We start from the raw sequence: 25,093 nt of genomic DNA, 5'->3' as shown, positions 1-25,093 counted from the left end.
GGCGGAGGGGTGGAGGCTCCGGGCCGGGTCCCAGGCCCTGCCTAGTGGCTCCCAGCGAGCCAGAAGTCTGGAGTGGGAGCCGAGAAGAGGCTGATCGAGGGTCTCTGAGGCGAGGCATCCGCACGCAGCAGAAGCAGGGCTGCCCAGCGCTGGCCTTGTCTCAGGAAGTGGTTGGGGTCTCTGGGTGTCAGAGCAGCGTGGGAGAAAGCGAGGGACAGAAAGGACTGCTCCGTCCCCGCAGAACCCACGTCCTCGTGGCACCCTGCCCGGCCTGCCCTAGGATGGGGTCTGTGCAGCCTCGCCCCGGGACGTGGTCACGGCCGGTCACTGTCACGTGTGCCCACACTGGGTCCTCCGATTCCGCGCAGCCACCGCAGAAAGCTCCCCTCTCTCCGCAGCCCTGTGCAGCCGCAGCAGCGAGGAGGCTCAGCCCAGAAGCGGCCCTGGGGCGAGCAGCGCTGGGCGACGTGCACAGGACGGGGTCAGGAGCACAAGGGCCCTTACGCAGAATGTCCCTGAAGCATTTTTAAACCTGCTTTCCTTTGCGCATTTCCGTATTTCTTAACTTTCTAATTTCCAAAACTAGACCTTTAATTCCGTGAGGCTCTTTTCACCGGAGAAGGTTTTTAGTGCCTCTTCTGATGCGTGAGTCTTGTCACAGGGGAGAACCAAGCACACGCCACACGCCAGCGCCTCTGCCCGCCCCCGCCCCCTCGCCCACCTTCCACTCTGCTCTTTGAGTCACTTGTATTCTGAGTTTCTCGTCCGAGGAGGCCAGGAGACACGAGCCCTCTGTGCCCGAGCAGGGCCCGCGTCTCTGAGGAGGAGGAGCTGCGGCCCTCACCTGTGAGCTGAGCCACAGCCGTCCCTGGCCTCGCCACCTGCCGTCGCACTTGGTCAGCGTGCCTGCCCCCCACCCCGAGCCGTTGCTCTCGCCCGTGTGAGGCTGGCCTGCTGGCCTCCCCTCCCCCCGGGCCCCTTCTGCTCTCCACGGCTCCACCAGGCTCTGGCTGCTCTGCTTCCCACTGCTCTTTGCTTCTGCCTGTGTTCCCCGTAAAATCCGAACTCCTATGCACGTGCAGGAGCGACGCTCCCCTGCCTCTGTAACACCACACGCCCCCACGCCCCCGTCCAGGCCCTGCCATCGCCGCCAGCTCACAGCCCACACTCCCAGGGAGTGGAAACTCCTGAGCTCGGTGACAGGATGCCTTGCAGGGGTCACAACCGGTATCCCCGGTCGGCAACACTAGAGTGGCCATGTGTCTGTAATCCTGTTGGAGCTGTGCTGTCGGTGATTATCGTCCTGGGCAGTCCCCGGCAGTCCACAGCAGATACTAGACCGTGAGCCTGAGTTAGAGTATGCTGTCCATCTAAACTCACCAGTGACGGCAAAATAGCGATTATCACCTGGCATGGTGGTGCACTCGGTGAGGCTGAGGCAGGAGGATCACAAGTTCCTGCCTACCCTGAGCAACTTGGCAACTTAAGAAAAGCCTGCATCAAAACATGGAAAATTTTTTAAAGGCTGGGGATGTGGCTTAGTATAAGGGCCCTGGATTCAGCCCCTGAACTGCCAAAAAAATTATAATACATTATGACACAGTGCTTCACTAAGGAGTTGAAGACAGAATTCACACTGCATGGAGCATCTTCATTCCCAGCTCCCACACGCATGTCGCCCTGCTCTCCATGTCTGGAGCTCACGTGCACACTTAGAAACCTGGCCAGGCGGTGTTAACCGACCTCAGTGATCTGGAAACACCCTTTCTTTCACCAAGTCCACAGAGTGTAGAGGGGAGAGACACAGGGGCTGTTTTCTGGCCCCGGGACCCTGCCTTCCTCCCCTCTTTGACTTAAACTCCACACATCAGTCCAAGCATAGACTGGCCTCACAGCGTCTGAGCAGGTCTGCGGTACAATGAGAGAGCATCGTGCACCAAAATGCTTGGGGAAGACCACAAGTATTCACATTTTGGGAGTTTTTAACATTTTGGGAGCTTTCACATTTTGGAATATTTGCATAGACTTTTCCAAAATCCAAGCCTTTTGGAGCATCACTTTGGAGCATTTCAGATGTGGGTTTTTGAGTTGTTATTGTGCAAACTGTAATGTGTCTAAAGGTCAAGTCTAAGGACACTAGTCACTCGACCACTGGAAACTGGAGTGCTCTGGCAGGGTCCTGGGCCCGTGGTCCCAGGGGTGTGCTCAGGACTCAATCCCTCCGGAGCAGCCTCCAGCAGCACTGCAGGACACTGCACTGCCCGTGAGGATAGCAGGAGCCAGGGACAGTTGGACTCCACACTCAGAAGAGAGGCTTTTGTTAGAGGGGCTCAGAGATGAGGGCTGGCAGAACCAGCTCATCCGGCATCTCCGGCATCAAACATCTCTGCCCGGCATCCACCGCTTCAACCTGGTTAAGCAAGTTGGCAGTCGACTGACTTTGAAACAAAAAACAGGGGCTTTTGTGTTTCTCGTAAGGAGCATAAGCTTCTCATTTCCTTATGTTGAGCTTCGCGCATGCAGCCTTGTTGGGAATCCCCATCCCCATGGCCCCGTGAACACGAGCACTTGAGCAGTGGGGGTGACTCCCCACCGCGGTGGTATTAACTGGGCTTGTGCCGCCTGAGTCCCTGCTCGTTGTCTGTGCTCTTATCACCGATGTTTACCATTTGCGGGTGAGCTACAAGCTGCCAGCATTTGCTACGCCTTTCAGTTGTGTTATCTCACCGGGCCCTCAGTCATCATTTCAGACAGGTGCTGTTATTTCCCACTCATTCCGTGGATAAACGGAGGCTTCCAGATGTCAAGCAGGTTGCCCAGAGCTGTAGAAACAGATCTGTAAACTCTGGAGAGCCACTGTGATGGGTTTGTCAGTGCTGGGATTGTCACTGTGGCACTAGGTGACGGCTCTCTCCGCCTGCTTCCTCCTCCAGGAGTCACCGTGTGGGAGCTGATGACCTTCGGGTCCAAGCCATACGACGGGATCCCCGCCAGCGAGATCTCGTCCATCCTGGAGAAAGGAGAGCGCCTGCCACAGCCGCCCATCTGCACCATCGACGTCTACATGATCATGGTCAAGTGTGAGTGTGGGCCCGGCAGGAAGGGCCCTCTGCTCTTGACCCTCTGTCCCCAGTAGCAAAGGCCTTGAACCATTTGGGGCAGGCACCCGGGCAGGCACAGCTGTGGACACCCGGCACGCATTCCTCAAAAAGTGCCTGCCAGCCTCCCTCAGCTGTGGGGCCCACATTCACTCGTGTTCACAAGCAAATAAGTAAAACTCAGTCTTCTGTAAGCCCTTGCACCCAAGTGCTCTATTCTGTGAATTGGTAGGTGAGCTGCAGAGAGGTGACCGGCGGGACAGAATGTTGGGAATCCCTGCCCCCTGTCACGGTGCGGCTGGTGAAACCAACTGTCCTGCTTCGGTGAAATTGGACGGTGGATTTCTGCAAGGCCACCTGTGGGGCAGATGTAAACATTTTCCTGATGGGAGGAAGCCAGTGACTGGTGCTGTTGCTCCACCAGACCCCCACTGCAGGGCAGGAGATGGGCACGACAGAGCCGCGTGCCTGTGAACGAGCGTGCCCTCCTGAACAGCACGCTGTGCTGACCCAGTTCTGCCGTGGTGTAGACTGAGCCGCTGGGTTGCAGAGGTCGCACGCTCTGGCTCGGGTCACACAATGCCCGGCTGAGAACAGCTCGACGCCCTCTGGTGGAGGGATGGGGTCTCTGGAGAGGCCAGGGAAGCCTAGGGACAGCCTCCCCAGCTGGCGGAGCTGGGACGTGGGTCCTCGTGGGGCCCGGTGCCCTGAGGGTGCGAGAGGCACTGGCGCTTGCAGCCCTGAGCTCGACTCGGCTCTGCAGAGCAGATGATAAATGGAGGCCGGGGCAGCGGGCCTGGCCTCGAGTGGTGCTGCCTGGGTGTGGGGTGCAGAGATGGCGCCCCGACAGGGCCAGACTCGCGCTGCCAGTGCCGTGCTGTTCCGGGGGTCGGATCTGCCTGTGGCCCCCGAGGGGGACTGTAAGTGAGGATGGGGCACCGAGCCTGAAGGCGGCCTAGGGCCACAGTGGTCACAATGCAGCTGCGTGCGCGACTCCGCTCGTCACAAGGGGCCCTGGGAAGAGCAGGAGCAGGAAGCTAACCGGGGGTGTCTGGGTGCTCCGATCCACACATCGCCGCCCCGTGCTCTGTGGCAGCGGGCCGTGCAGGCCGGAGCTGAAGGCTGCCGCGAAGGTCGGCCTCCCCGCTGTTGACTTGTCCAGCAGCACTGCACCGGAAATGCTTCCTTTGCACACGGATAACAGCTTCCTTCTTCCTTTTCTATTGTTATTACCACCTACTAATCGCACAAACTTGCAGGATTCACGCGGATGTTTCCTGACGTGCACACGTCGCGCAGGGTTCCCCATCCACCCTTCCTCGCCCAAGCTTCCTCCCGGCTCCACCTTCCCTGTCCTGGAGGTCTCAGAATCCTGTCCCTCAGCCTCCCTCCTATCCTTGGGCCACTGCTCAGTCCGAATTTCCACAAGGCTGACTCGCTGGTTTCCATGAACAGCGAGAAACTGCTTCCTGTCTCTCTGTGTGTGGCTTCTCCCGCTCAGCATAATGACCTCCAACTCCACGCATGGCTACAAACGGCAGGACTGCACTCTTTTCCTGCCTGAATAGCACTCCACTGCGAAATACGCCACACTTTCTTCATCCACTCACCCAGCGAGGGCATCTGAGTTGCTCTGCGCTTTGGCTATAGGAAACATGGAGATGCAGGCATCTCCTTGGTGTGAGATTGTCTATCCTCCAGGTGTGACACAGTTGTGGAATCGCTGGGTCACACTGTGCTTCTAGCTTTAGTTTTTGAGGACTCTCCACTCTGGTTTCCGTACGGCTGTTCTCATTTACAGTCCCACCCATGGTGTTGAAACCCTCCTCTTCTCCACAGCCCGACCAGCACTTGTCGTTTCCTGTCTTTGAGATGAGAGGTGATTTGTATTTCTCCAGTGATTAATGAAACTGAGCATTTTTCATATATTTGTTTGTCATTTATATGTCTTCTTCCAAACGTTTGGCTCTTTGCCCATTTTTTAATTGATTGTTTAGTTTAGGGGGGTTTTTAATGTGTGTTTAGCTTTCAGGATGAATCCTGTGCTGGATTACTATTTGCAAAGGTTTTCCTTCATGGGTTGTCTGTGACTCTTGTCAATTCCTGTTTTTCTGTCGCTGTTGTTCTTTTTCTTTTAGTTTGATGTCTTCTTATTCATATATTCTTACTTTTTTCCCAATACTAGGGATTGAACCAAGGGCCTTCACACCGAGTTACACCTCCAGTACATTTTATTTTTTATTTTGAGACAAGATCTTACCAAGTTCTTAAATTTCCCAGGCTGGGCTCAGACTTGCAGTTCTGCTTCAGCCTGCTAGAGTACTGGGATAATATATTTTTACTTTTGTTTCCTGTGATTTTGAGGTCATATTTTAAAAACTGTTGCCTATACCAGTGTCGTGAAAAGCTTGCTGTATGGTTTCTGGAAGTAATTTCAGTTTTTGCACACCTGCGTTTTAGGTTTTTAATCCAATTTGAGTTGATTTTGTGTGTGGCACAAGGATGTGATTGCTGTCTTCTGTGAATGCATATCTAACTTTGCCCACACTAATTATGGAAGAGACTGTCTTCTCTCCACTGTGTGTTCTTGGTGCCTTTGTCAAAAATCAGCAGTTGTGTGAGCATTGACCAGCAGTCAGGCTCTCAGTCCTGGCTGTCTGGTCTGTGTTTGCTTTTATACCTGCTGTGCTGTTTTAACAACCCTGACTTTGTAGTGTGTTGTGAAGTCTCGTGTGGTGACCCTGCAGCTTGTGTTTTCTTTGTTTATTTGTTACTTGCTCACTTGCTGTCCTCAGGATTGCTTTGGCTGTTCTGGAACTTTTGTGACATAAATACTTCCTCTAAGCAATCTTCTTAGTTACTTTTTTGTTGCTGGGACAAAGTACACAACACCCACAGCTTAAAGAGAAGAGGTTTACCTGGGCTCAGGGGTCAACCTATGGTCGCTGGCTCCAAGGCAGGGCAGCATGGCAGCGTGGCAGCATGGCGGCGCGGCAGAGGAGGTGTGCTCGTAGCATGGTGGCAGGAGTCAGGACAGAAGGAAACTTCTGGGGAGGGACATGAACCTTCCAGGCCACTCCTCCAGGACCCCGCTTCTGGCAAGGCCCTCTTTCCTCGCCCCACAGTCCCATCACCTATGACCACATGAGGCTCTTGGAGGACGTGTGGATGTAAACCGTAGCAGGCACCAAGTCTGTTGCTTCTCCCAGGTTCTAATTGCTGCCTTTCTTGTTCCATCCTCAGGCTGGATGATAGATGCGGACAGCCGCCCAAGGTTCCGCGAGCTGATTGTCGAGTTCTCCAAAATGGCCCGAGACCCGCAGCGCTACCTTGTCATCCAGGTGCTGGGAAGAGCTTGAGTGCCCCTGGCAGAGGCCCCTCTGATGAGTGCCAGTCGCTGTGGCCCATCCTTAGCCCATGTCCTCGGTCACATTGTCAAATCCCATGGTGGTGCTTGGCTCCATTGCTCAGGGGAGAGTGCTGGGCTTGGTAGCCCTGCCAAGGGTCACGGTGAATCTCAGTCAAGGGACAGCCGGGCTGTGAACCGTGGTGGTCCTGCCCAGCCCACCCTGCTGAGCTGTCCTTCCCAGACACAGCTCCCTTCCGTGGGTCCCCAGTTCTGCTCACTAAGCCCTCACCTGGCCCAGGGAGAAGCAAGCTGAGCTCCTGGGCCCTGTGCTCCTTAGGCAACATGCCGACCAGCCCCTCACTTAGCAGGGTGCAGCAGAACCACACTCACAGGGTTGTCTTAGTTTTCAAGATTAGGTAAAGTAGTACAGCAATAAAATACACTGTGCAGCACCCAGCAGCACAGTACGTGCCCAGGGAACAGTGCAGCCCCTTGCCCTTCTCCCTCCATGGCGACTTTCAGACGTGCAGGGATTTTTAATATTCTACCCCAAGGTCCCACATGCAGTGGGGAAAGCAGCTGTATACTGCAGAAAACCACAGGGATTGTGTGACAGCCACACTGGCAAACCAAGCCTGGTGTGCATGCTCACAATCCCAACACTCGGGAGGCTGAGGCAGGAGGATTTCCATGAGTTTGAGGTTATCCTGGGCTACATAAGCAAGTTCAAGGCCAGCCTGTATTACATAGTGAGACCCTGTCTCAAAAAAACAAAAAATTAAAATATAATACAATACAATAAAGACAAGCCACATGTGATGACACATGCCCGCAATCCCAGCATGCTTTGAGGCTGAGGCTGGAGGATGATCACAAGTCTGAGCCCAGCCTGAGGAAGTTAGCAACTTAGTGAGATCCTCTGTCAATATAAAAAATTCTAAAACGTGCTAGCTCAGTAGAAAGGCCCTGGATTCAGTCCTTAGTGCCACACAAAACTGAATCAGCTAATGTCCAGGCCCCACTGAGGACGGAGCCCTGCTGCTGCGGCCAGAAGTGGGGAGTGACTAGGACCCTGGCTGACTGTCACCTCTCCCACCAGGGGGATGAGAGGATGCATTTGCCCAGCCCTACAGACTCCAATTTCTACCGTGCCCTGATGGACGAGGAGGACATGGAGGACGTCGTGGACGCGGACGAGTACCTCATTCCGCAGCAGGGCTTCTTCAGCAGCCCCTCCACCTCCCGGACCCCCCTCCTGAGCTCCCTGGTACAAACTCCTTCCTCCCTCTCCCCCGCTCCCCCGTTTCAAACACATGGAGGTGTGGGAAGACGGCAACCGAGATCTAGTGAAACTCTCACAGTGACAAAGAAGTAAATTCTAACCGAATGGTAAAGCCAAATTGAAATCAGTCAAGTGCAGACACTGGTTACCCTGTGCACCACACCTTCTGGTTGTAACCCTGATCTGCTCAGGAGCCCTGTGAGATCAGCCAAGCCGCCTTCCTGCGAAGTGAGGGAGAATCGGGCACCTTCAAGTCCTCCCGCCCCTGAGCCCCTTCCGCCGTGTCTGGGAGGCGCGGGGTCCCCAGTGCCCCTCACAGCGTCTCTGCTTCTCTTTCAGAGTGCGAACAGCAACAATTCCACTGGGGCTTGTGTACCTCGGAACGGGGTAGGTAACACGCTTCACAAAGCAGGGCTACGCAGCAGCTCCGTACCCCGTGCAGCCCTGTTATGCGTGGAAACACCTCCCAACCCAAACACCCCTGACTCTTGTTCCTGCTTCCTTTCCCTCCGGCGTGGTTTCCTTCCCCTGTGCCCTACAGTCATGCTGCCTTTCACAGTGCGGCTCCTGGGCCACAGAACAGTGTCCACGTCACTGGCCAGTTTGTTAGAAATGTAGATTCTCAGCCAGGCATGGTGGTGCACACCTGTAAGTCCCGGCACCCTGGGAAGCTGAGGCAGGAGGATCACAAGTTCAAGCCAAGCTTGAGCAACTTAATGAGGCCCTTTCTCAAAATAAAAAAACACAAAAGGGCTGAGAGTATAGCTCACTGCCAGGCCCTGGGTTTGACCCCAGTACCACAGAAAAAGAGCAGTGTAGATCCTCAGGCCACCAACCAGCCCACTGAACCAGGGTGTGGAGGAGCCGGTAGCAGTAGTTCTGGTGATGCTGGGCATGGAACGGTTGACGCGCACGTGACTCGTACATTTAGAGTTAACTGACCAAGATGAGGCAGGGTGCACACTGGGCCCTCATTTGTGTGAAGTGTGCGTGGCTGTCTGGGCACTTCCGCAGCAGGGCACCTCCAGCGCCAGGGGCTCCTGCAGACCCTGTGTGCACCGGTGACCCGGCACCACGTGTGGCAGCCCCCACCCCCAGGCCCACCCAGCCCCAGCCTGCGTCTCCAGCAGTTGCAGTCCCCAGTGAGGTGAGGGACGGCACCAGAGTCACCTTGCCTGCCCCCCTCCGCCCCCCACAGAGCTGCCCTGTCAGGGGCGACGGCTTCCTGCAGCGCTACAGCTCAGACCCGACCGGTGCCCTGGCTGAGGACAGCCTGGATGACGCCTTCCTCCCCGCGCCCGGTGAGTGCTGGCCTGGGAAACCCTCACGCCTCAGCCTGCTTCCCTGGGCCGTGGTGGGACTGGGCAGACTCCAGGCCCGGTGGGGGAGAAGGGGCTAAATCCGAAAAGTGCAGCACACAGGCCTGGGTGAGGACTCCGGCTGCAGGGTTGTTTGCTGTGGGTTTGTTCTAGAAATGGATCCACAGGTTTTCTGGAGTTTGGCAAACAACAAAGACAAACACATATGTATGCATGTTCCTGCACATACACCATGTGTGAATGTGTTTGGGGGGGGATTGGCGGTGTGCACATGTGACAGACATTCATGTCCTCCACCTGGCTCTGTGCTTGGCCTGTGAAATGTCTGTCTTCCTAATCTAAACTTTAGCTCCAGACACTTCCAAACTGTGCACATGTGCTTCTGCACACACGTGTGTGACGCACAGAGGCAAGCTGTCCTCTGAGAACTTGAAGTGTACAAGGGTACAAGTGCTGCTGGCTTCAGAAAGAGCACAGATGTGCACAGAGCACTCTGCAGTCGTCCTCGAGGCTCCTGTGCCTTGTGGAAGACGCTCATGGGTCCACCGTGACCCCAGAACCGTGCCCTGGCATCTCGGGGTAATGCTCCGCAGCTGACTTGCCCCGTCCTCTTTTCAATTTCAGAATACATAAACCAGTCCTGCCCCAAAAGGCCTGCGGGCTCTGTGCAGAACCCCATCTATCACAATCAGCCCCTGCACCCCGCTCCCGGCCAAGACCCGCACTACCAAAACCCCCACAGCCACGCCGTGGGCAACCCTGAGTATCTCAACACCACGCGGCCCGCCGGTGTCCACAGCACCTCTGACGGCCCCGCCCCCTGGACTCAGAAGGGCAACCACCAAATTAGCCTGGACAACCCCGACTACCAGCAGGACTTCTTCCCCAAGGAAGCCAAGCCCAATGGCATTTTTAAGGGGCCCACAGCTGAGAACGCGGAATACCTTCGGGTAGCGCCCCCAAGCAGCGAGTTCATCGGCGCGTGACATTGGAGCACAGCCTCCTCCGCAGCCCAGGACCAAGCCTCGGCCGCTGCCCCACCCGAGCCACACCCTGCCCCGCGAAGATGCTGACCAGGAGTGGCTCACGGGCAGCGGCCCTTGGCCCCCTCAGCCGGGAAGTGCTCCGCCTCAGATGTCCTGGGGCGGCTGCAGGTACATTCCCCAGTCTCCAAACTGTGAAGTTCCACAAAACGCATGGGCAAGAAAGTTTGAGCGGAAGTTTACCTTTTGTTGAGGTACATTAGAAAAACAGTAAAGATACGTAGGAGTGTTACCATTGGGAATCCGGGATTCTGGTCGCGGCGCCTGAGTTTGAGTGGATGGGGCCGTCCAAGGAGGAAGTCCGTGCACTTGCTACCCAAGTCAGCCCAGGCCCAGCAGCAACAAGGGGCATGGGCCACAGTCTTCCGGCCACCACTGTGTTCCACCGCTCCGCTCCAGATGGTCTGGGAAGGCAAGTGTGCTCAGGAGCCCTGCATGTCCTCCGCAGGCCTGCTCCGGGCCGACTCACACCATGGCAGGTACATAGGATAAGCCACTCAGTTCCTTCGTGGGAGAAGCGGCCCTGAGGGGCAGGGCTCTCCCTCAGACTCACTTTTGTATAAATGTCTCCCTGGTATGCCCCCTCCGTTCACCAGTTTTTTTTGATCGCGAGTATTAGCCTTATTTTCCATGCTGTGGTTTTGAAACTCACGTACTTTCCCTGTCTTGACATCATGACTTCGGCAGAAGCAGAAGGTACGTCCAACAATAGCTCAGATTCCATGTGCAAACCATCAGTGTTCAGACCAGTCGTCTACAATTAAGACAAAGAAATTGCAAGCGTTCACGGAAGAACACAAGAGTCAGATTTCTTTCTTTTTTGGCGGTACCAGGAACTGAATCCAGCACTCTCCCCGGGCTGCATCCCCAGGGCCGTTTTTTTGTTTAATTTGAGACAGGGTCTTGATAAGAGCCCAGGCTGGGCTGGAACTCGAAGTTCTCCTGCCTCAGCATCCCAGAGCACTGAGATTACAAGTGTGCACCACAACACCCAAATTTAGTCTCAGATGAAAATTTTCAAGTCCTTTGGGCGAGTTTCATGAGATTACAAAACAGTGCTCTGAAAGCTCACTTTGCCTACACTCTTCACAACTCATGGAATCTTTTCATTTTCCCTTAAAATATTTTGCTGGAAGGGTGCACATTCCTCCTTGGCAACAGTTCCAGGTCCCCTCTGTGCCCTCGGTGAGAGAGTGTCGACGCCCAAGGCCACGGGCCAAGAACTGACAGCCTCGGCGGGCGCGCTGGTGTCCGGCAGGCAGCCTGAGGTGGGAGGTCGCAAGGCTGTTGGGAAGTTAGACCTGAAGTGGATGGCAGTGTTCTCACGTGTCTGTAGATGTTTGAAGGGGAAATCCTCCTAACACAACTTCCCTATCATTGGCAGACTCGCAAGTCAGGCTCTCTCATCCTTGCGACCTGAGTGTCAACAGTATTTCACGCTCAGTCAACATCCACCCCTTCCACTTTTCCAAGGAAGAGATCCCTGATTTTGAGAAGTTCACAGTGTAACAGAGGAAATGGGTCCTAACCCTAACCCTAACCACTAACCGTAGAACACTAGGACGGACTCGAGACCAGCGCAGCAGCCAGGCCCCGAGAGACACAGCAGGGAGGGTGAGTTCTGCCAGGGGAGACCTGAGGCTCGGAGAGGAGCAGGCCCTGGGCCCCAGGACGTGGCGAGTGCAATCCCAGCAGCAGGGACCCTGGCCCCTGTTGCAAGCAGATTGTCCGGAGCCCCTGCTTCCTAAGGACCACCTCCCCGTGGGAATTAATTTCAGCTCTCATCCTGAAAAGTGCTTAGTGAGGAGGCTGAACACCGATTCTCAAATCTGAGATTTCACATCTGTCCATAAAACCCTTTCTTTATCAGTCCACTCCAGAAGGTAGAGAAAACCTTAGTCAGAGTCTGCACAGCGCTGGGAAGCAGAAGGACTCAAATTCTTCTCTCACTACTCTCAAGAAGCGCAGAGGAGGGGAGTTAATCACAAGCCAGCCCCGCTGTGGCCGAGAAGCCCTAGTATTTTTGTACTTTGAAATGCTCTCCTACAACATAATAAAGTAGTGAAGACTGTTCCAGCTTGCTTTTCCTCTCCTTTCTATTTCAGTCTTCCCACATAAAACTCCATTGCCGTTAATTTTGAGATCGTGTTTTCCCAGCTCTCCCCTGTGCTGTCTCCAAGGTGTGGCTGTGAGGCTGCGGAGCCCAGGGCTCCTCCAGGGGCCAGAGCCCCCATGCCTGCCCGTCGCAGCCCCGACTCTGCCCTGCCACCCTTACTTGGAAACAGCCAGTGCCCACTGCCCTCGAGAGTGTCAGCTGTCACCTGTTCCTACGTCGGTTCCCGGAAGAAGTCAGTTCACATCCCCACTTCAGGTCTGCTGTCTGGGAAAGTCAGGAGCGAGCGTTCATGCTGGACTGGCTCACATCCTCTCTAAGGAGTCTCTATCATTATACCCAAGAAAAGTACTTAGCATCTCGTGGTTTAAAAGAGAGCTGGATCTTTTACACTCAAAGTCTGCTGGGGCCAGGTTGCCTCTGCTTCCTAAGTGAGAGCCCAGGAGGCGTCAACTGCACCCAGCTGATGGGACCAACGCCCCGACTTTCTGGAAGCTCTTGTTTTTCCGCCCCCACCCCATCCCAACTGCAGCCAGCTCTGGGCACCGGCTCTGGGCCAGGCTGCCTGGGGAGCGCCCTGCACCCAGCTGAGAGGATTCTGGGTGGGTTTTTCTCAGGCTCAACCTGGGCCAGGACTTCACAGAACACTCTGGATTATTCTGGCATGCTCCAAGTGTCCAGGGCCAAGGAGGAGGAGAGGCCCAGCTGCTGGCCCCACCCACGTCCTCTGAGCTAACCTCTGGGTGGGGCGAGGCCAGCACCCCGTCTGCTGCACAGAAGAACCCAGGAGCCTGAAAGTGGGGTCAGAGTCCTGCAGAGCAACGCAGTCAGCAGCCTGGGTCTCATCCTGAACAGGCCCAGTATGCATCCAGAACCAGTTCCGACAGGAGTCTGTGGAGTCCAAGTCCACACTGGGCCCAAGTCCGCAGAGATTCCTGGAGGCTGTGCAGGCCCATAGCCTGAGACTGGCCCTGCTGTCCTTCCAGAGCCTGTGCTCCTCATCTCCAGCCATCCACTCTGAAAATGGCAAATGTCCAAATCTGAGCCTGGAGAAGGCCTGGGGCCCTGCATGTTCTAAGAAGAGAGTTGTAAAAGCTGGTCTCACCCTCGCCCCGCTGAAGGAGCTGCCCCCACTTCATCTCCCCTGTGCATTTCTTTCTCCTGATAAGCATACATGTTTATTATAACAGCGATCTGTTATAGTTCCCTGCGTGGGGCTATAAAACCCTAACTGAAGAAATCCCTGCCCTTTTCCCAGCCACGCCTGCCTTAGTCCTTGGGCAAACATCTTTGTACTGTTAAAGACACATTCAGACAGGATTTTTAAATGCAGATCTATTTTTGTAACTTTTTGCAGGTTATTGTCCTTTTTATGTAGCACTGAACTTTGTAAAGTATATTTTTAGAAAACTCATTTTTCTACTAAGGGAAACAGTTTACTTTAGAAAGGCTGCAATAGAAGTAAAATTTGAAATTGAAATCTTTGCTTACAAAGGTTAAATTGAAGCAGCAGAGGTCTCCTCTCTTAGGGAAAGGTATAACCTCATTGCAGAGCTATGCTAGGTCACTGCCATGTGAACAGAAGAATTTGTAAAAGTAGCAAAGAGGAAAGAGGAAGAGGAAAAAGAGGAAGCAAAGAGGAAGTAGCACCCTGGCTTAGCGTTGGTCCAAGGCAGGTTCAGCTGTCAGTCTGGGACAGTGTTAGTGCAAAGGGGTTGCTATAAGAAGAAGAATCCAAACGCATGCTGTCCTCTGATCCTTTGACTACACAGCCTCGTAAGTACAAGAAAAGCAATAATAGAGCACTTTGTTGGTGTAGCTATACTAATCAGATTTAATGCAAATTCTTTTGTTTTATTTTTATGTGTAAAGTTTGTATTCCTTGAGCAGTACGAACTAGACATATCCAGAGAGCCATAATAATGCAGGGCATGCATGCCCTGCTCGGCACACTCCTGACACCCAGCCCAAGCCGACTGCCTGGAGAACAGGCTCTGAGCTGGCCGCTCCTCAGTCGCCCGGGAGCTGTACCTGAGACCAACTACATGCAAAGCCCTCAGCGATGAAGCCAGGCCTCTGCGCTCAGTAAAGCTCCCAAGGCCACTGTAGTGCTCAGCCGACGCTGAGACCCACCAGTCCGGGCAGCCAGGGTCCCTGCCGAGAGGGTGACTCCCAGACCCAAGATGTCTGCCACAAAGACGTCTGCACCCTCCCTGGGCATCAGGAACCTGGACAGAGCTCCCAAGACAGCTGCCCAAGCACAACAGGAAACCTGACTCCCCACAGATGGAAGGCGGAGGAAGCCCGAGACAGACACCTATGGGCATTTCCTAGGCTCACTTTCCACTAAAGGTGCACCGGCAGTGAGATAAAGCCAGTGGGTATTCCTGCTGCCAGGACAACCCACATTGCTGCTTTTCCTCTAGCAGCCAGGTAACCTTTATTCCCCAGGCAGAAAGAAAACCTCCATCTGTCAGTTAGGAAGGGCAGACTTCAAAGATTGATAAATTGTTGTGTGACTTTCGTAGAACAAGAATCTTCTGGTGTTGAGAAACATTTTTGATACTTTGGGCATAAACTACACCTGGGATAAAAACAGAAGCCACTAACTGAGTTTTTCTTCCACATGCACATGCAAGCCCTCTGAGCTCAAAGCTTGTCTTGCCTGAGTCACTAGGGGTCCCTACTCCTCACACTGCAGACAAAATACAAGAGAAAACTTAAACACAAATGTTTTTAAAGTCATTTACTTATTTTTTTAAAAAAAAACCTCTACTGACCTGATTTGAATACAAAGTAATCTTGCAGTATAATATAATCTCTTGCAAATAAAGAGATCATATGGGTCTGATGGCCGCTATTAGAGATGACCTTGTGAATGATTAACACCGGGCAGCAGTAACTGTACTGTAGGAATATTCAAGCAATAGCTTCGTAGCTTCTTGATGTAGTGCATTTTAACCTTATAAAGTTTTGCAATGATGAATGCGGTATTTGTACAAATGGAAAGCAAGATTCTCTTTTATATGGTTTATACTGTTGATCAGAACATGTTGACTGTATATTGAGTATTAAAAATTAGATGTATATTATTCATTGTTCTCTATTCCTAGGTACCTTACAATAATATTGTACTCTTTGTTAACAATACAGTGTTGATTCTAATTCTTATTCTTATCTGACTGCAGACACTCTTAATAACACTTTTCTTACTTATTTACTGTGGTCCTCGAGAATGGACCTGTGGGCCTCACACTGAGCTGCATCCTTAGCTCCTTGCTAAGCTACTAAGTTGCCTCAGCTGGGTTTGAAGTTGAGCTCTTCCTACCTCGGCCTCAGAGGGTACTGGGATTACAGGCATGAGCTACCATGCCCAGGTCTTATTTATTTATTTTCCCGGTGCTGAGGGTCAAACCCAGGGCCTCAGACACACACACTAGGCAAGTGCTCTACCACAAAGCCACACCTGCATCCCCCACTGGAACTAATTAATAAGCTTCGCTTTCAGAGCTTTAGGGTCACAGCAAAACTGAGCAGATTGTCCAAGGACCCCCTGCATCCCTCCTGGTCCCTACCACACCCAAACACAGCCCCCACTGTCACCATCCTGACCACAGGAGCAGGTCACCTTCTGAGGAACAATGGGCCAGAACTGTGGTATCGCTGGGTCCTTTCGGAAATCAGGCACTTTCCAGCCATGGCTCAACGGGCCCCATGCAGGTGCCAGGCTCCCTGCCCCTCTGGGGCCTCTCCATGCCCCTTCCTGGGCAAGAGTAATTACAGCTGCACTCTGGGAGGCTTAGGCAGGAAGATCACCAGTTTGAGCCCAGCCTGGGCAACTTAGGAAGACACTGTCTCAAAATTAAAATTCTATCGCTTCTCAGCCTTTTGGCTAAGATCAACTGTAAAATTAAAATTCTAAACAAAAGACTGAGGGCATAGCTCAGTGTGCAGACCCTGCACTGAATCCTCGGGACCCCAAAAACAACAACAAAGAGTATTTCTAGTTATCTGGGAAAAGGTTTCCCAAGGAGGGGGCACCTCAGAAAGAGAACGGAACGCCCTTCCTCAGGTCGGACTGGGCACCTCCCTGGGAACAAGCCCAGTTCCTCCAGGTCTCCCCAAAGCTCTGAGAGCACCACGGTTCTGCTCCAGCCCACCCTCTGCTCTCACCAGTGCCTGGGAGTCTGGGAGACCCCAGGAGCCTGGCAGACCAGGGCCCCAGCCCTGCCAGGTCCTCCGCTCTCCTGGCTGCTGTCAGGAAGCCAGGCCCTGAGCACTATGGGAAGCCAACGAGTACACTTGACCACACCTGAAAGCCAGCCCCACCAAGCCACCTGCCAACTCTGCACTCCGAGGACAGCTGGGCCACAGGCCTCAGTTCTGAAGGGGGCTCAGCCTGGACAGCAAAAGCACAGCCCTCCTGGGGCCCAAGGGTCCCAGCCTGGCAAGGACGCCCAGGTCCTGCCTCCCAGCATGCAGCAGAGGCAGCCCTGAGTGGAGGGCTCCATCTTCCCCCTGCCCATCTCAGGGGAGGGGGGTGGTGATGGGCTCTTCCACCCAGCATGCCCCTTGGCTGGGAACAAAAGGGCCCTGGCCCAGCTAACAGGGTCTGTCTTCTTAGCAGAAACGGGGCCCACGCTCCCAAGGCTGAGGGCCAGCAGGTGCCCTGAGTGCACCAGCCCTTCTTTCTTCAAGCCAGTGATCCCGTTTTAAACACCAGTGACGTGGCATGGCGTGTCGGTACGTGCCTGGAGTGGCAGCACTCCGGGAGGCTGAGGCAGGAGGTTTACAAGTTCGAACTCAGCCTAGGTTACTTAGTGACACAGTGAGATCCTGTTTCAAAATTTAAAAATAAGTAGAAAGGGCTGGGGATGTAGCTCAGGGCAAAGGCCCTGGCTTCAGTCCCCAGTACTGAAAAAAAAAAATCTCAGAACCTCCAGTGCTATTGCTCTGGTGGAAGTAGAGGTTGGAGGAGGGAGAACCAGCCCACCTTCTCCTCCAGAGGGGGCAAGAGAGCCCCGCGTCTCGTCATCCCACTCCGGCAGGGCTCTCCCCTCCAGTCCCCCTCCGCTGTACTCATCTTTCCGGAGACCTGGGGGAAGGCTGACGAAGGACCTGCAGTTAGGACACGGCTCCTCACACGCTCAGAGCAGAGGGACATGGCCAAGGAGGTGTTCACACTGAGAGAGGTGCACAGTGTGTGATAAGACGCAGCTGCATCCCCGTTAAAATCTCTTCAAAACCCGCAACAGGTGGTAGTGCCTTAATGAGACAAACGCATCCACCCAAAGGCTAATAAGAAGCAGCAGACTTAAGGCTGAGATGGCAAAGCAGGAACAAGGGAAAGTTTGCTGTCATCACCCCTATTGTTCCACACATTTCTGAACCTGTCTGGAGACCAGTGTGTGTGTCAGCACGAATACCCAGCATAAATCCACCTCCATGGGAGAAACTTCTCCACCTCACAGTTTTGGAGGCTGCAGTCCATGGTGGCCCGGCCCTTTCCTCTGGGGCAAAGCAGCTTGTCACTGCTGAAGTTAGAGGCAGAGCAAAACCACTCACCTCAGGCAGGAGGCAGACACAGAAGAGGCCACCATCCCTCCAGGCAGAGCGGCCCAGACCCCAGGACCTGCCACTGGGCCCCCAGGGTTCAGCCTGCTCCCAGCAGCGCCAGCCAGGGGCCAGCAATGGAACCTTCGGAGGACACTGGCTCTACTGCAGCAGAGGACAGGTGCATTGTTTAAATGGGATCCATTTTCACCTTAGAACACAGTCAGGGCAGCTACACCCCTCGCCCAAGGGCTGGACTCAGGCAGCCGCCAGCCCGGTGCTGAAGTTTTGTCGCACACAGCCTCAGTCCGCACCTCTTGGCCTACTGCATTTGCACTGCCAGCAGAGGGGAGCAATGGAGCAGAGACCCTGGGGTCTGGAACACTGAGATGTTCCCTACCTGGCCCCTTATGAACAAAGCTTGCCAACCCAAACCAACTGGCCAGGAAAAATTACAATACATAAGAATATCAGCAGGGTGAGCACATGTAAATGGGACAGAGAACTTTCCTACTTACCCTCAGCCATGAATGAAACAAGGTAATGAATGCCATCTAAAATAGCCATGAGAATGACGAAATTGGTGGAAATAAATATGCAAGGACAATACGGAAACAAAAACTATAAAACTTTGTTGAAGTATAAAAGAAGACTTTAAGATATGTTATATTCGTGGATATGAGGACATTATGAATATGCCAATTCTCCCTCGGTATTGCATAAGTTCAGTGTTATGCAAATGAAAATTTCAGTGGCTATTTTGGGAAACGGGTTTTAAAACTTGGAATCTAGAACAGAAAATGTACCACAGTAGCCAGCAACATTTGGAAAACAATTGAGTAGTGACAGCAATGGCATAAAAAACACCCTAAAACTATAATAATTAAAGCTGTGCAATGCCAATGTAATCACAGAAATAATGAATGGAAAAATTTAGAAATTTGGAAAAAGATATGTGTACATGGGAATGTAGTGTGTGACAAAAATAATATTTCCAGATGGTGAGGGAGAGAAAGACTATCCAATAAATGGTTTTGGAGAAAGCTTTCATACGATTGAAAGAGAAGTCTGTTTTATACTTTATTCAAAAACAAACTCCAGATGGACCAAAGATCTAAACATAAAAACAAATTGAAAACAAAGTATTAGATAGAATGTGTGAATATTATTATTCTTAGGATGGGAAGATGACCCAAATGCCTAGCACAACTCCGGGGGCATAAAGAAAACTACAACATGGCCACCCAGTTTTGTTTTGTTTCATTTTGTTTCAGTTTTTAAAGAAAAAAATAACTCAGTAGAAAAGTTAAAATAATATGAGAAAATGTTTGCATTACACCAATAATTAATGTCCAAAAGGGTGAAGAATTTTAGTGAATCCATAATAAAAGTTTAAGCAGCACTGAAACTTTGACAGGCTATAAATGGACGATTCATGGGAAAAATGCAAATGGCTGGAGACACTTGAACTTTACACTTATGGATATGTAGCCAACCTCAGTAACAACGAGGAGGATGCACCCAAAACAGAGTGATAATCCTGGCCACACATTTTGATGAGAATACCGATGGCTATGAACATTTTGGAGGACAACTAAAATTTTCATGTATGTATATCCCCCCTCCCTTTTTTCTCCAGTACTGGGGACTGAACCCAGGGCCTTCAGCTGAGCTACATCCTGAAACTTTCTTTCTTTCTTTCTTTCTTTCTTTCTTTCTTTCTTTCTTTCTTTCTTTCATCTTCCTGTCTTTCTTTTGAGAAAAGTTCTCTCTAAACTCCCCAGACTGAGCTTGAATTTGTCATCCCGCCTCAGCCTCCCAAACTGCATGGATTATAGATGTTTCTCACCATGCAAGCTGTGTTTATCCTCTGATATGACAATTACACTTACAGAAATAAAGTCTACTAAAACATTCAAGCAACTATACAAAGAGATAAACGAGAACAGTTAGTAGAATTGTATAAATACTACAGGAAGGACTATTTGTAATGGAGAAAAAGGGAAAGTTTTAATGTTCATCAAAAGAGATTATTAAATCATGCCTGGCTTAGTTACCTTTCTCATTGCTGAGTCAACATACCTCCCAAAGTTAAAGGAGGGAAGGTTTATTTAGCTCAGAGTCTGTGGAGGTTTCAGCCCAAACTCAGCTGGCTCCAAGGCAGAGTGGCACATGGCAGAGGGCAAGAGTTTGTGTCAGCAAAAGCACTAAGCACAGAGATAAAGACAAGCTTCTTTCTGCCTCTTATATTGTATGCAGTCTACTGGTGTTAGGTTGGTCCCAGTCCAATCAGTGGGCTGATCCAGCAATCACCCACCCTTAATCCCAGCGCACTTAATCGTAGCAACGAACCATGAGTCAGTCACAAACTCTAGATTCAGTTACCTCCAAAAAGCCCCACCTAAAACTGCATGAGGCTTTGGGGGGACATCTAGACACAAGCCTCACTGTATGTAAGTCTGTACAGTATTAGATAGATTGGATAAATACGTATGCAATAGACCCATCCCCACACTAGAGTAGAGTGTGTGTGTGTGTGTGTGTGTGTGTGTGTGTTGCTTTGTTTTCTGGTGCTGGGGGTTGAATCCAGAGCTTGTGCACCTTGAGCAGAGTAGGCCTGTTCTGGGGGTGTCAGGGATGTGAAGCCAGGCATAGATCACGAAGCCCCTCTGCACTCAGAGTGTAGGTGCCACCTTGCTTGCCCCGACAAAGGGTGTGGTCAGTGTGGCTTCTGTGGGTCTGACTCACTTCTGGGGTGGCCTCTTCTATGCCCCACTCTTTCTGCTCCTGGCCTCTCTGTGCTCAGGTTGGGGGACAGGGCAGTGAGTGCAGGTGTTCCACTGTCTCTCTTTATGGGGACCCTTACCCTGTTCAGGGTCCCCACCCGTGACCTCACTTAGTACTTCACAGAGGCCCCGTCACCTCATCACTGGTGCTGACGATTTCAACACGAACTCAGGAGACACATTCAGGTCACAACTAAGAGGCTTCTTTATGGTGCAGGAAACTAGGGAGAATTGGAGGACTTTAATAAAACGGATATGTCCTGCCGCATTATTTAATGAGACCCACATGTCACATGGAATTTCTGTTTTGATCTTGTTTTACTCATTGTAAAATACTCCTCCACGTCTTGGCTGTTACAGGTCAAAGTTTCCATACATCAGATTTTAAAATAGAAGAAGCAAAGCTGCAAAACACATTGGCTGCAGGCACCTGCAACCTTGAGTTCTGGAATGGGTTTTCAAACTGAGTTGGAGCAAGAGGATGTTTAGGGAGAATAAAGAGCGGTCACATTATTATTTCCTACAAGGCTTCACTTTCTCCAGGAAGCCTAGCTGACAAAGGCTTGCTGGCATCTCAGATGACTCCAACCCTCAGCCACCTTATGAACTAATACGTCCATAAAGTTCTAATCGGAGGGGTATAAGGGTCAACCCAAGGAGTCATAAAAATTGATAATATGTATTGATTTCTTAAATGCAGAGCAGACACTAAGGAGTGAAGCGCTAAGACACCCCGGAGTAACTGAGGTGGAAACAGTTTCACTGTTACTTTGGACACATTGTTACAGAGCTCCGCATCAGGCTCATCTTTAAACAGTCCTTCCTGTGATCCAGCTGGAGAAACAGCTACCAGTTGATACCTCACTACTACTCTGGACACAGTGTTACAAACCCCCCACCACAGTGGTTCATGTTTTTTAAAACATCACTGCTCCAAAGTCCACATAACTGGGATTTTTCCAGGGGAGCAACTACCATCTTGCCTGGGTTCCAAACACAGATTGAAATCACTCAGCTCTAGGGTAGGAAGACCCCCAGCCTCACTGACAGTTGCAGACCCGCAAAGTATCAAAGCGGCATGCAGTGGGGTCCTGGCTCCCTGTCACAGATGCTTATTGACGGACTGTGCAGAGCTCTGTGCTCCACCCTGGGTAACTAGTCAGGCCCCAGGTTCCAAGCAGGCAAGCTCTTCTTTCTCCGCCTCAGGCCCCAGGTTCCAAGCAGGCAAGCTCTTCTTTCTCCGCCTCCCTCCCTCCTTCCCTCCCTCTCTCTTTCTCTTCCTCTCTTTCTCGCATAGTCTCACCAGGAAGCTCTCCAGGGGCCTGTTAAGGACACTGGTGCTCTCATTTTCTGGAGGAGGAGTCAGGCAACTGGGGCAGCCAAGCAAAGCCACGTGTACAAAGCCAGCAGAAGGAGTAGCTCTTTCCACATTAAAGACTAAGTGAAAAAACCAACATGCAATCCGAGACATTATCCTCCAGTAAAGAAAGTACAGACCAAACATGGAAGACACAGGAACAACCCACACTGGAAAAATAACAATATCTTCCTGGTGACATTCTGGAAAAGTCGAACTATGGGGCCAGTTAAAAGAGTGGCGGTTGCCTGGGGCTGGAAGAGAGAGGAGGAAAGGGCAGAACAGGATCTGAGGGCAGGAAAGTAATCTGGATGCCACGGACGGCATGAGCTTGTCCTCGCATCTGCCCTAGCCCATAGCACAAGCTGTACCAGAGTGAGCCCCTGTGAGCTGCGGGCCCAGGAGATGACGACACTCAGACCTGGTCCATGCTATGTGACAAATACCCACCCCGCAGGGAAGTCCTAATGAGGACAGCTGCTGAGCAGGCCAGGGCCTATCTGAGGGATTTCTGTGCTTCCCTTTTAATTTTATTGTGAATCTAAAGACCCTCCATCGTGGTTTGCATCTAACACGGCCTCTGAAGCCTCGAGTGTTTGGATCTCGGGGCTCACAGCCAACTTGCTGTTGGGAGCTGGGCTCTGGGTGGGGTGTGGCCTGGAAGGGTGCAGCTCCTTCCCCTTCCTCCATCCCTTTTCTCTCCGTGGTGTGAGCAGCTCTCCTCTGCCAGACCCTTCCTTCCACCATGCTGCTCTGCCTGCAGCCCACAGGAGCCAAAGTAACTGCTACTCCTTAGGTTGTGGGGTCCGCCCTGTCTCAGCAATGAGCAGGGTAGCTATGGAACACTCTTTAAAAAGCCTTGTTCAGAAGTGTCCACCTCCTCTCTCCCCAGCTTCTAGTCTTTCCTTTCCAGTCCAAACCGTGTGGAGGACGAACAGCATTACCTTCCAGCCCATTCACAAGTGGCAATATTTGACGTTCCAAAACTAGCTGTAAGCATCCATTTGTTCCTTTCTGAATTTTCTGCAGTACTCTGGAAGTGAGCTAGACCAAAACTGTGTCTAGATCTCACCACTGGGAAGTTCTCACCCATTCATTCATTCATTCAACTGATAGTACTGAGCGCCTCCAGGTGCCAGGAACTGACACTGCGCGGGACCCTTCCCCGAGGAGACCACGGCTCAGTTCCCACATCCTCCTCTGTCCTTTGATCATTCACGTGGTTTTTCAAAATCAGAGTGTGAAGTCATCAGGAGCTCCCAGGATGGCCATCTCCTCATTTAGAAGGTGCTGCCCTTTTTCTCAGGGATGCATTTACTCATTTTGAGAACGTCTAAACCTCAGTGAGTTTTCTTTCTTCATGTGAAGAGAACCCCACCACCCATCTCTTCACCGCAGTCCTCTGCCGTCCCTCACTGGACCTCTCGATTGGCCCTGTTACTGCAGCTAACCCCAGCCTGGGGTCCACTGGGGGGTGCGGTTTATCTGAACCCCACACCCCACCTCAGCTCTCATCTCCTTGAACTCCTGCACAGCCCAGGGGGCGACACCGAGCTCCCTGCTGTGACCTCTCCCCATGCGTCTGCCCTTGGTTGACAGGGCTGTTCCCATCTTCCTTCTGAGCCCACCAGGCAGCATCAGGTCCACCTTCTCAGGACCCGCACCGCTGGGGGTGCTGCATGCTCCCTCCCAGAGCTCCCGTAGCTCACTGGGCCTCCTCAGACCTCGTTAATACTGGAAGTCTCATCATGCGGGCTTGCCCTGTGACAGGACTCCTCAGAGTTGGGGATGAGCTGCGCTGGTCTGTACTTCTCTGGTGCCTGGCAGAGCAGCTGGTACCTAGTAAGTGCTCGGTGAGGGCCCGAGGGACTTTCTCCTTTGCTGTGAAATCAGTGTCTCAGTGGCTGGAGAGGGGACTTTCAGTGGCGTGAAAGGACGGGGCAGGCCCCATGTCACATGCTGTAGGACCTGTCTCCAGCCTTCACTAGCTTGTCTTCAGCCTCCACTAACTGAGTAATTCTGCAATGAATATTGCACACCTCCTGTGTATTTTGGGGCTCCCCCATGGGCATGACAGCCAGGACTGCTGTGAAAAGCCACGTGGGGCACTGGAACCTAAAACTGCCAGAGAGTGAGCCGTCTCCGTTCTTTCACCCCTGCCAGTGCTCAGTATTTCCACATGTAAATGTGATGTCAGTCACAGAGGCTCTGATTTCTCTGGGTTTGGCTTTTATATTTTCCTACTAAAATTCTCATCTCCTCATTTTTGTAGGGAACATAACACATGTAAAAATAAAATATGCACTTCTGTTGCTGCTTTCAAGTTTCTCCTGTTGGGGCGTCTGTCTCCCGCGCATGGACGGTCCTCCTCCTGCGGGCAGGCGTAACAATGTCCGCCTGTTTGTGTCCACCTCTGGGCTGTTTTATTCTCAGTGTCGGGACTTCCGCTGAGATCCACACATCCTCCTTCAAGGCTGCCATGGCTCTCAGATGCCTGTGGGGGCAGTGAGGTGGTCTGCGGAATCCTGGCTGGCTCTGGAATTTTCACAGCCCACTAGCTGCCACCTCTGCACTGAAGAGTCAACCACACAGCCCCTCTCCTCCCAGGGCCAGGAAAGTGTCGCTTGCACCTGAAGGTGCAGCATCCCTCAGGACTCAAATACGCTGCAGATGGGCAGGGAGAAGCACTTCCCTCCACCCTGCCCACGCGCATGTGTGGGACCAAGATCTGGGAGGGTGTTAAAGGAGCGTCTTAGAAGGCGTAATCAAAATATGGTGAACACCACTGCTGAGTCTCATCCCCAGAAAGGCAGCTTGTAAACATGGCGCTGGGTCCCCACCACCTCATTCACCAGACCGGGCACTGCGTGACTGCTGGGTCTCCCCAAAGTTAGAGTGACCCAAAAAGGGAAACATTTTGAATACATTCTGGACGTCCAGGCAGCCAGGACAGAGCAACTAAAGACACCAGGAAAGAGGACCCCAGAGCTGCCCGCGGGGTGTCAGAGCGATGGGATGAGAGTTCCGACCAGGGGAGGGTTCTGAGGGAGAGTCACAGCGGTGTGTTTTCTACTGTGATGCTTTCTTTTAAACGTTTTCCACCTACCTCACACTCCAGCCTGCTCACCTCAGCTCCACTCTGAGTACCACCACTTCCATCCAGTTCAACAAGCAAATGACTCAGGCAGCAAAT

General features: G+C 52.4%; 1 protein-coding gene across 1 annotated transcript in view; it reads left to right on the top strand.

The window, feature by feature from the left end:
- Egfr (epidermal growth factor receptor) overlaps positions 1 to 18,818 on the top strand; it is a 135,210-nt gene extending 116,392 nt beyond the window's left edge. The window contains exons 23-28 of the mRNA XM_005396877.2: positions 2,934 to 3,080; positions 6,342 to 6,439; positions 7,547 to 7,714; positions 8,069 to 8,116; positions 8,928 to 9,030; positions 9,673 to 18,818. Coding sequence (XP_005396934.2) covers positions 2,934 to 3,080; positions 6,342 to 6,439; positions 7,547 to 7,714; positions 8,069 to 8,116; positions 8,928 to 9,030; positions 9,673 to 10,034 — 926 coding nt within the window. The 3' untranslated portion in view covers positions 10,035 to 18,818. The remainder of the gene's footprint in view (positions 1 to 2,933; positions 3,081 to 6,341; positions 6,440 to 7,546; positions 7,715 to 8,068; positions 8,117 to 8,927; positions 9,031 to 9,672) is intronic.
- The last annotated feature ends 6,275 nt before the right edge of the window (positions 18,819 to 25,093 follow it).

This window comes from Chinchilla lanigera, unplaced genomic scaffold, assembly GCF_000276665.1.
Source record: "Chinchilla lanigera isolate Chin_1 unplaced genomic scaffold, ChiLan1.0 scaffold00055, whole genome shotgun sequence".
NCBI lineage: Eukaryota > Metazoa > Chordata > Mammalia > Rodentia > Chinchillidae > Chinchilla > Chinchilla lanigera.
This window is presented reverse-complemented; position numbering and strand designations above follow the sequence as displayed.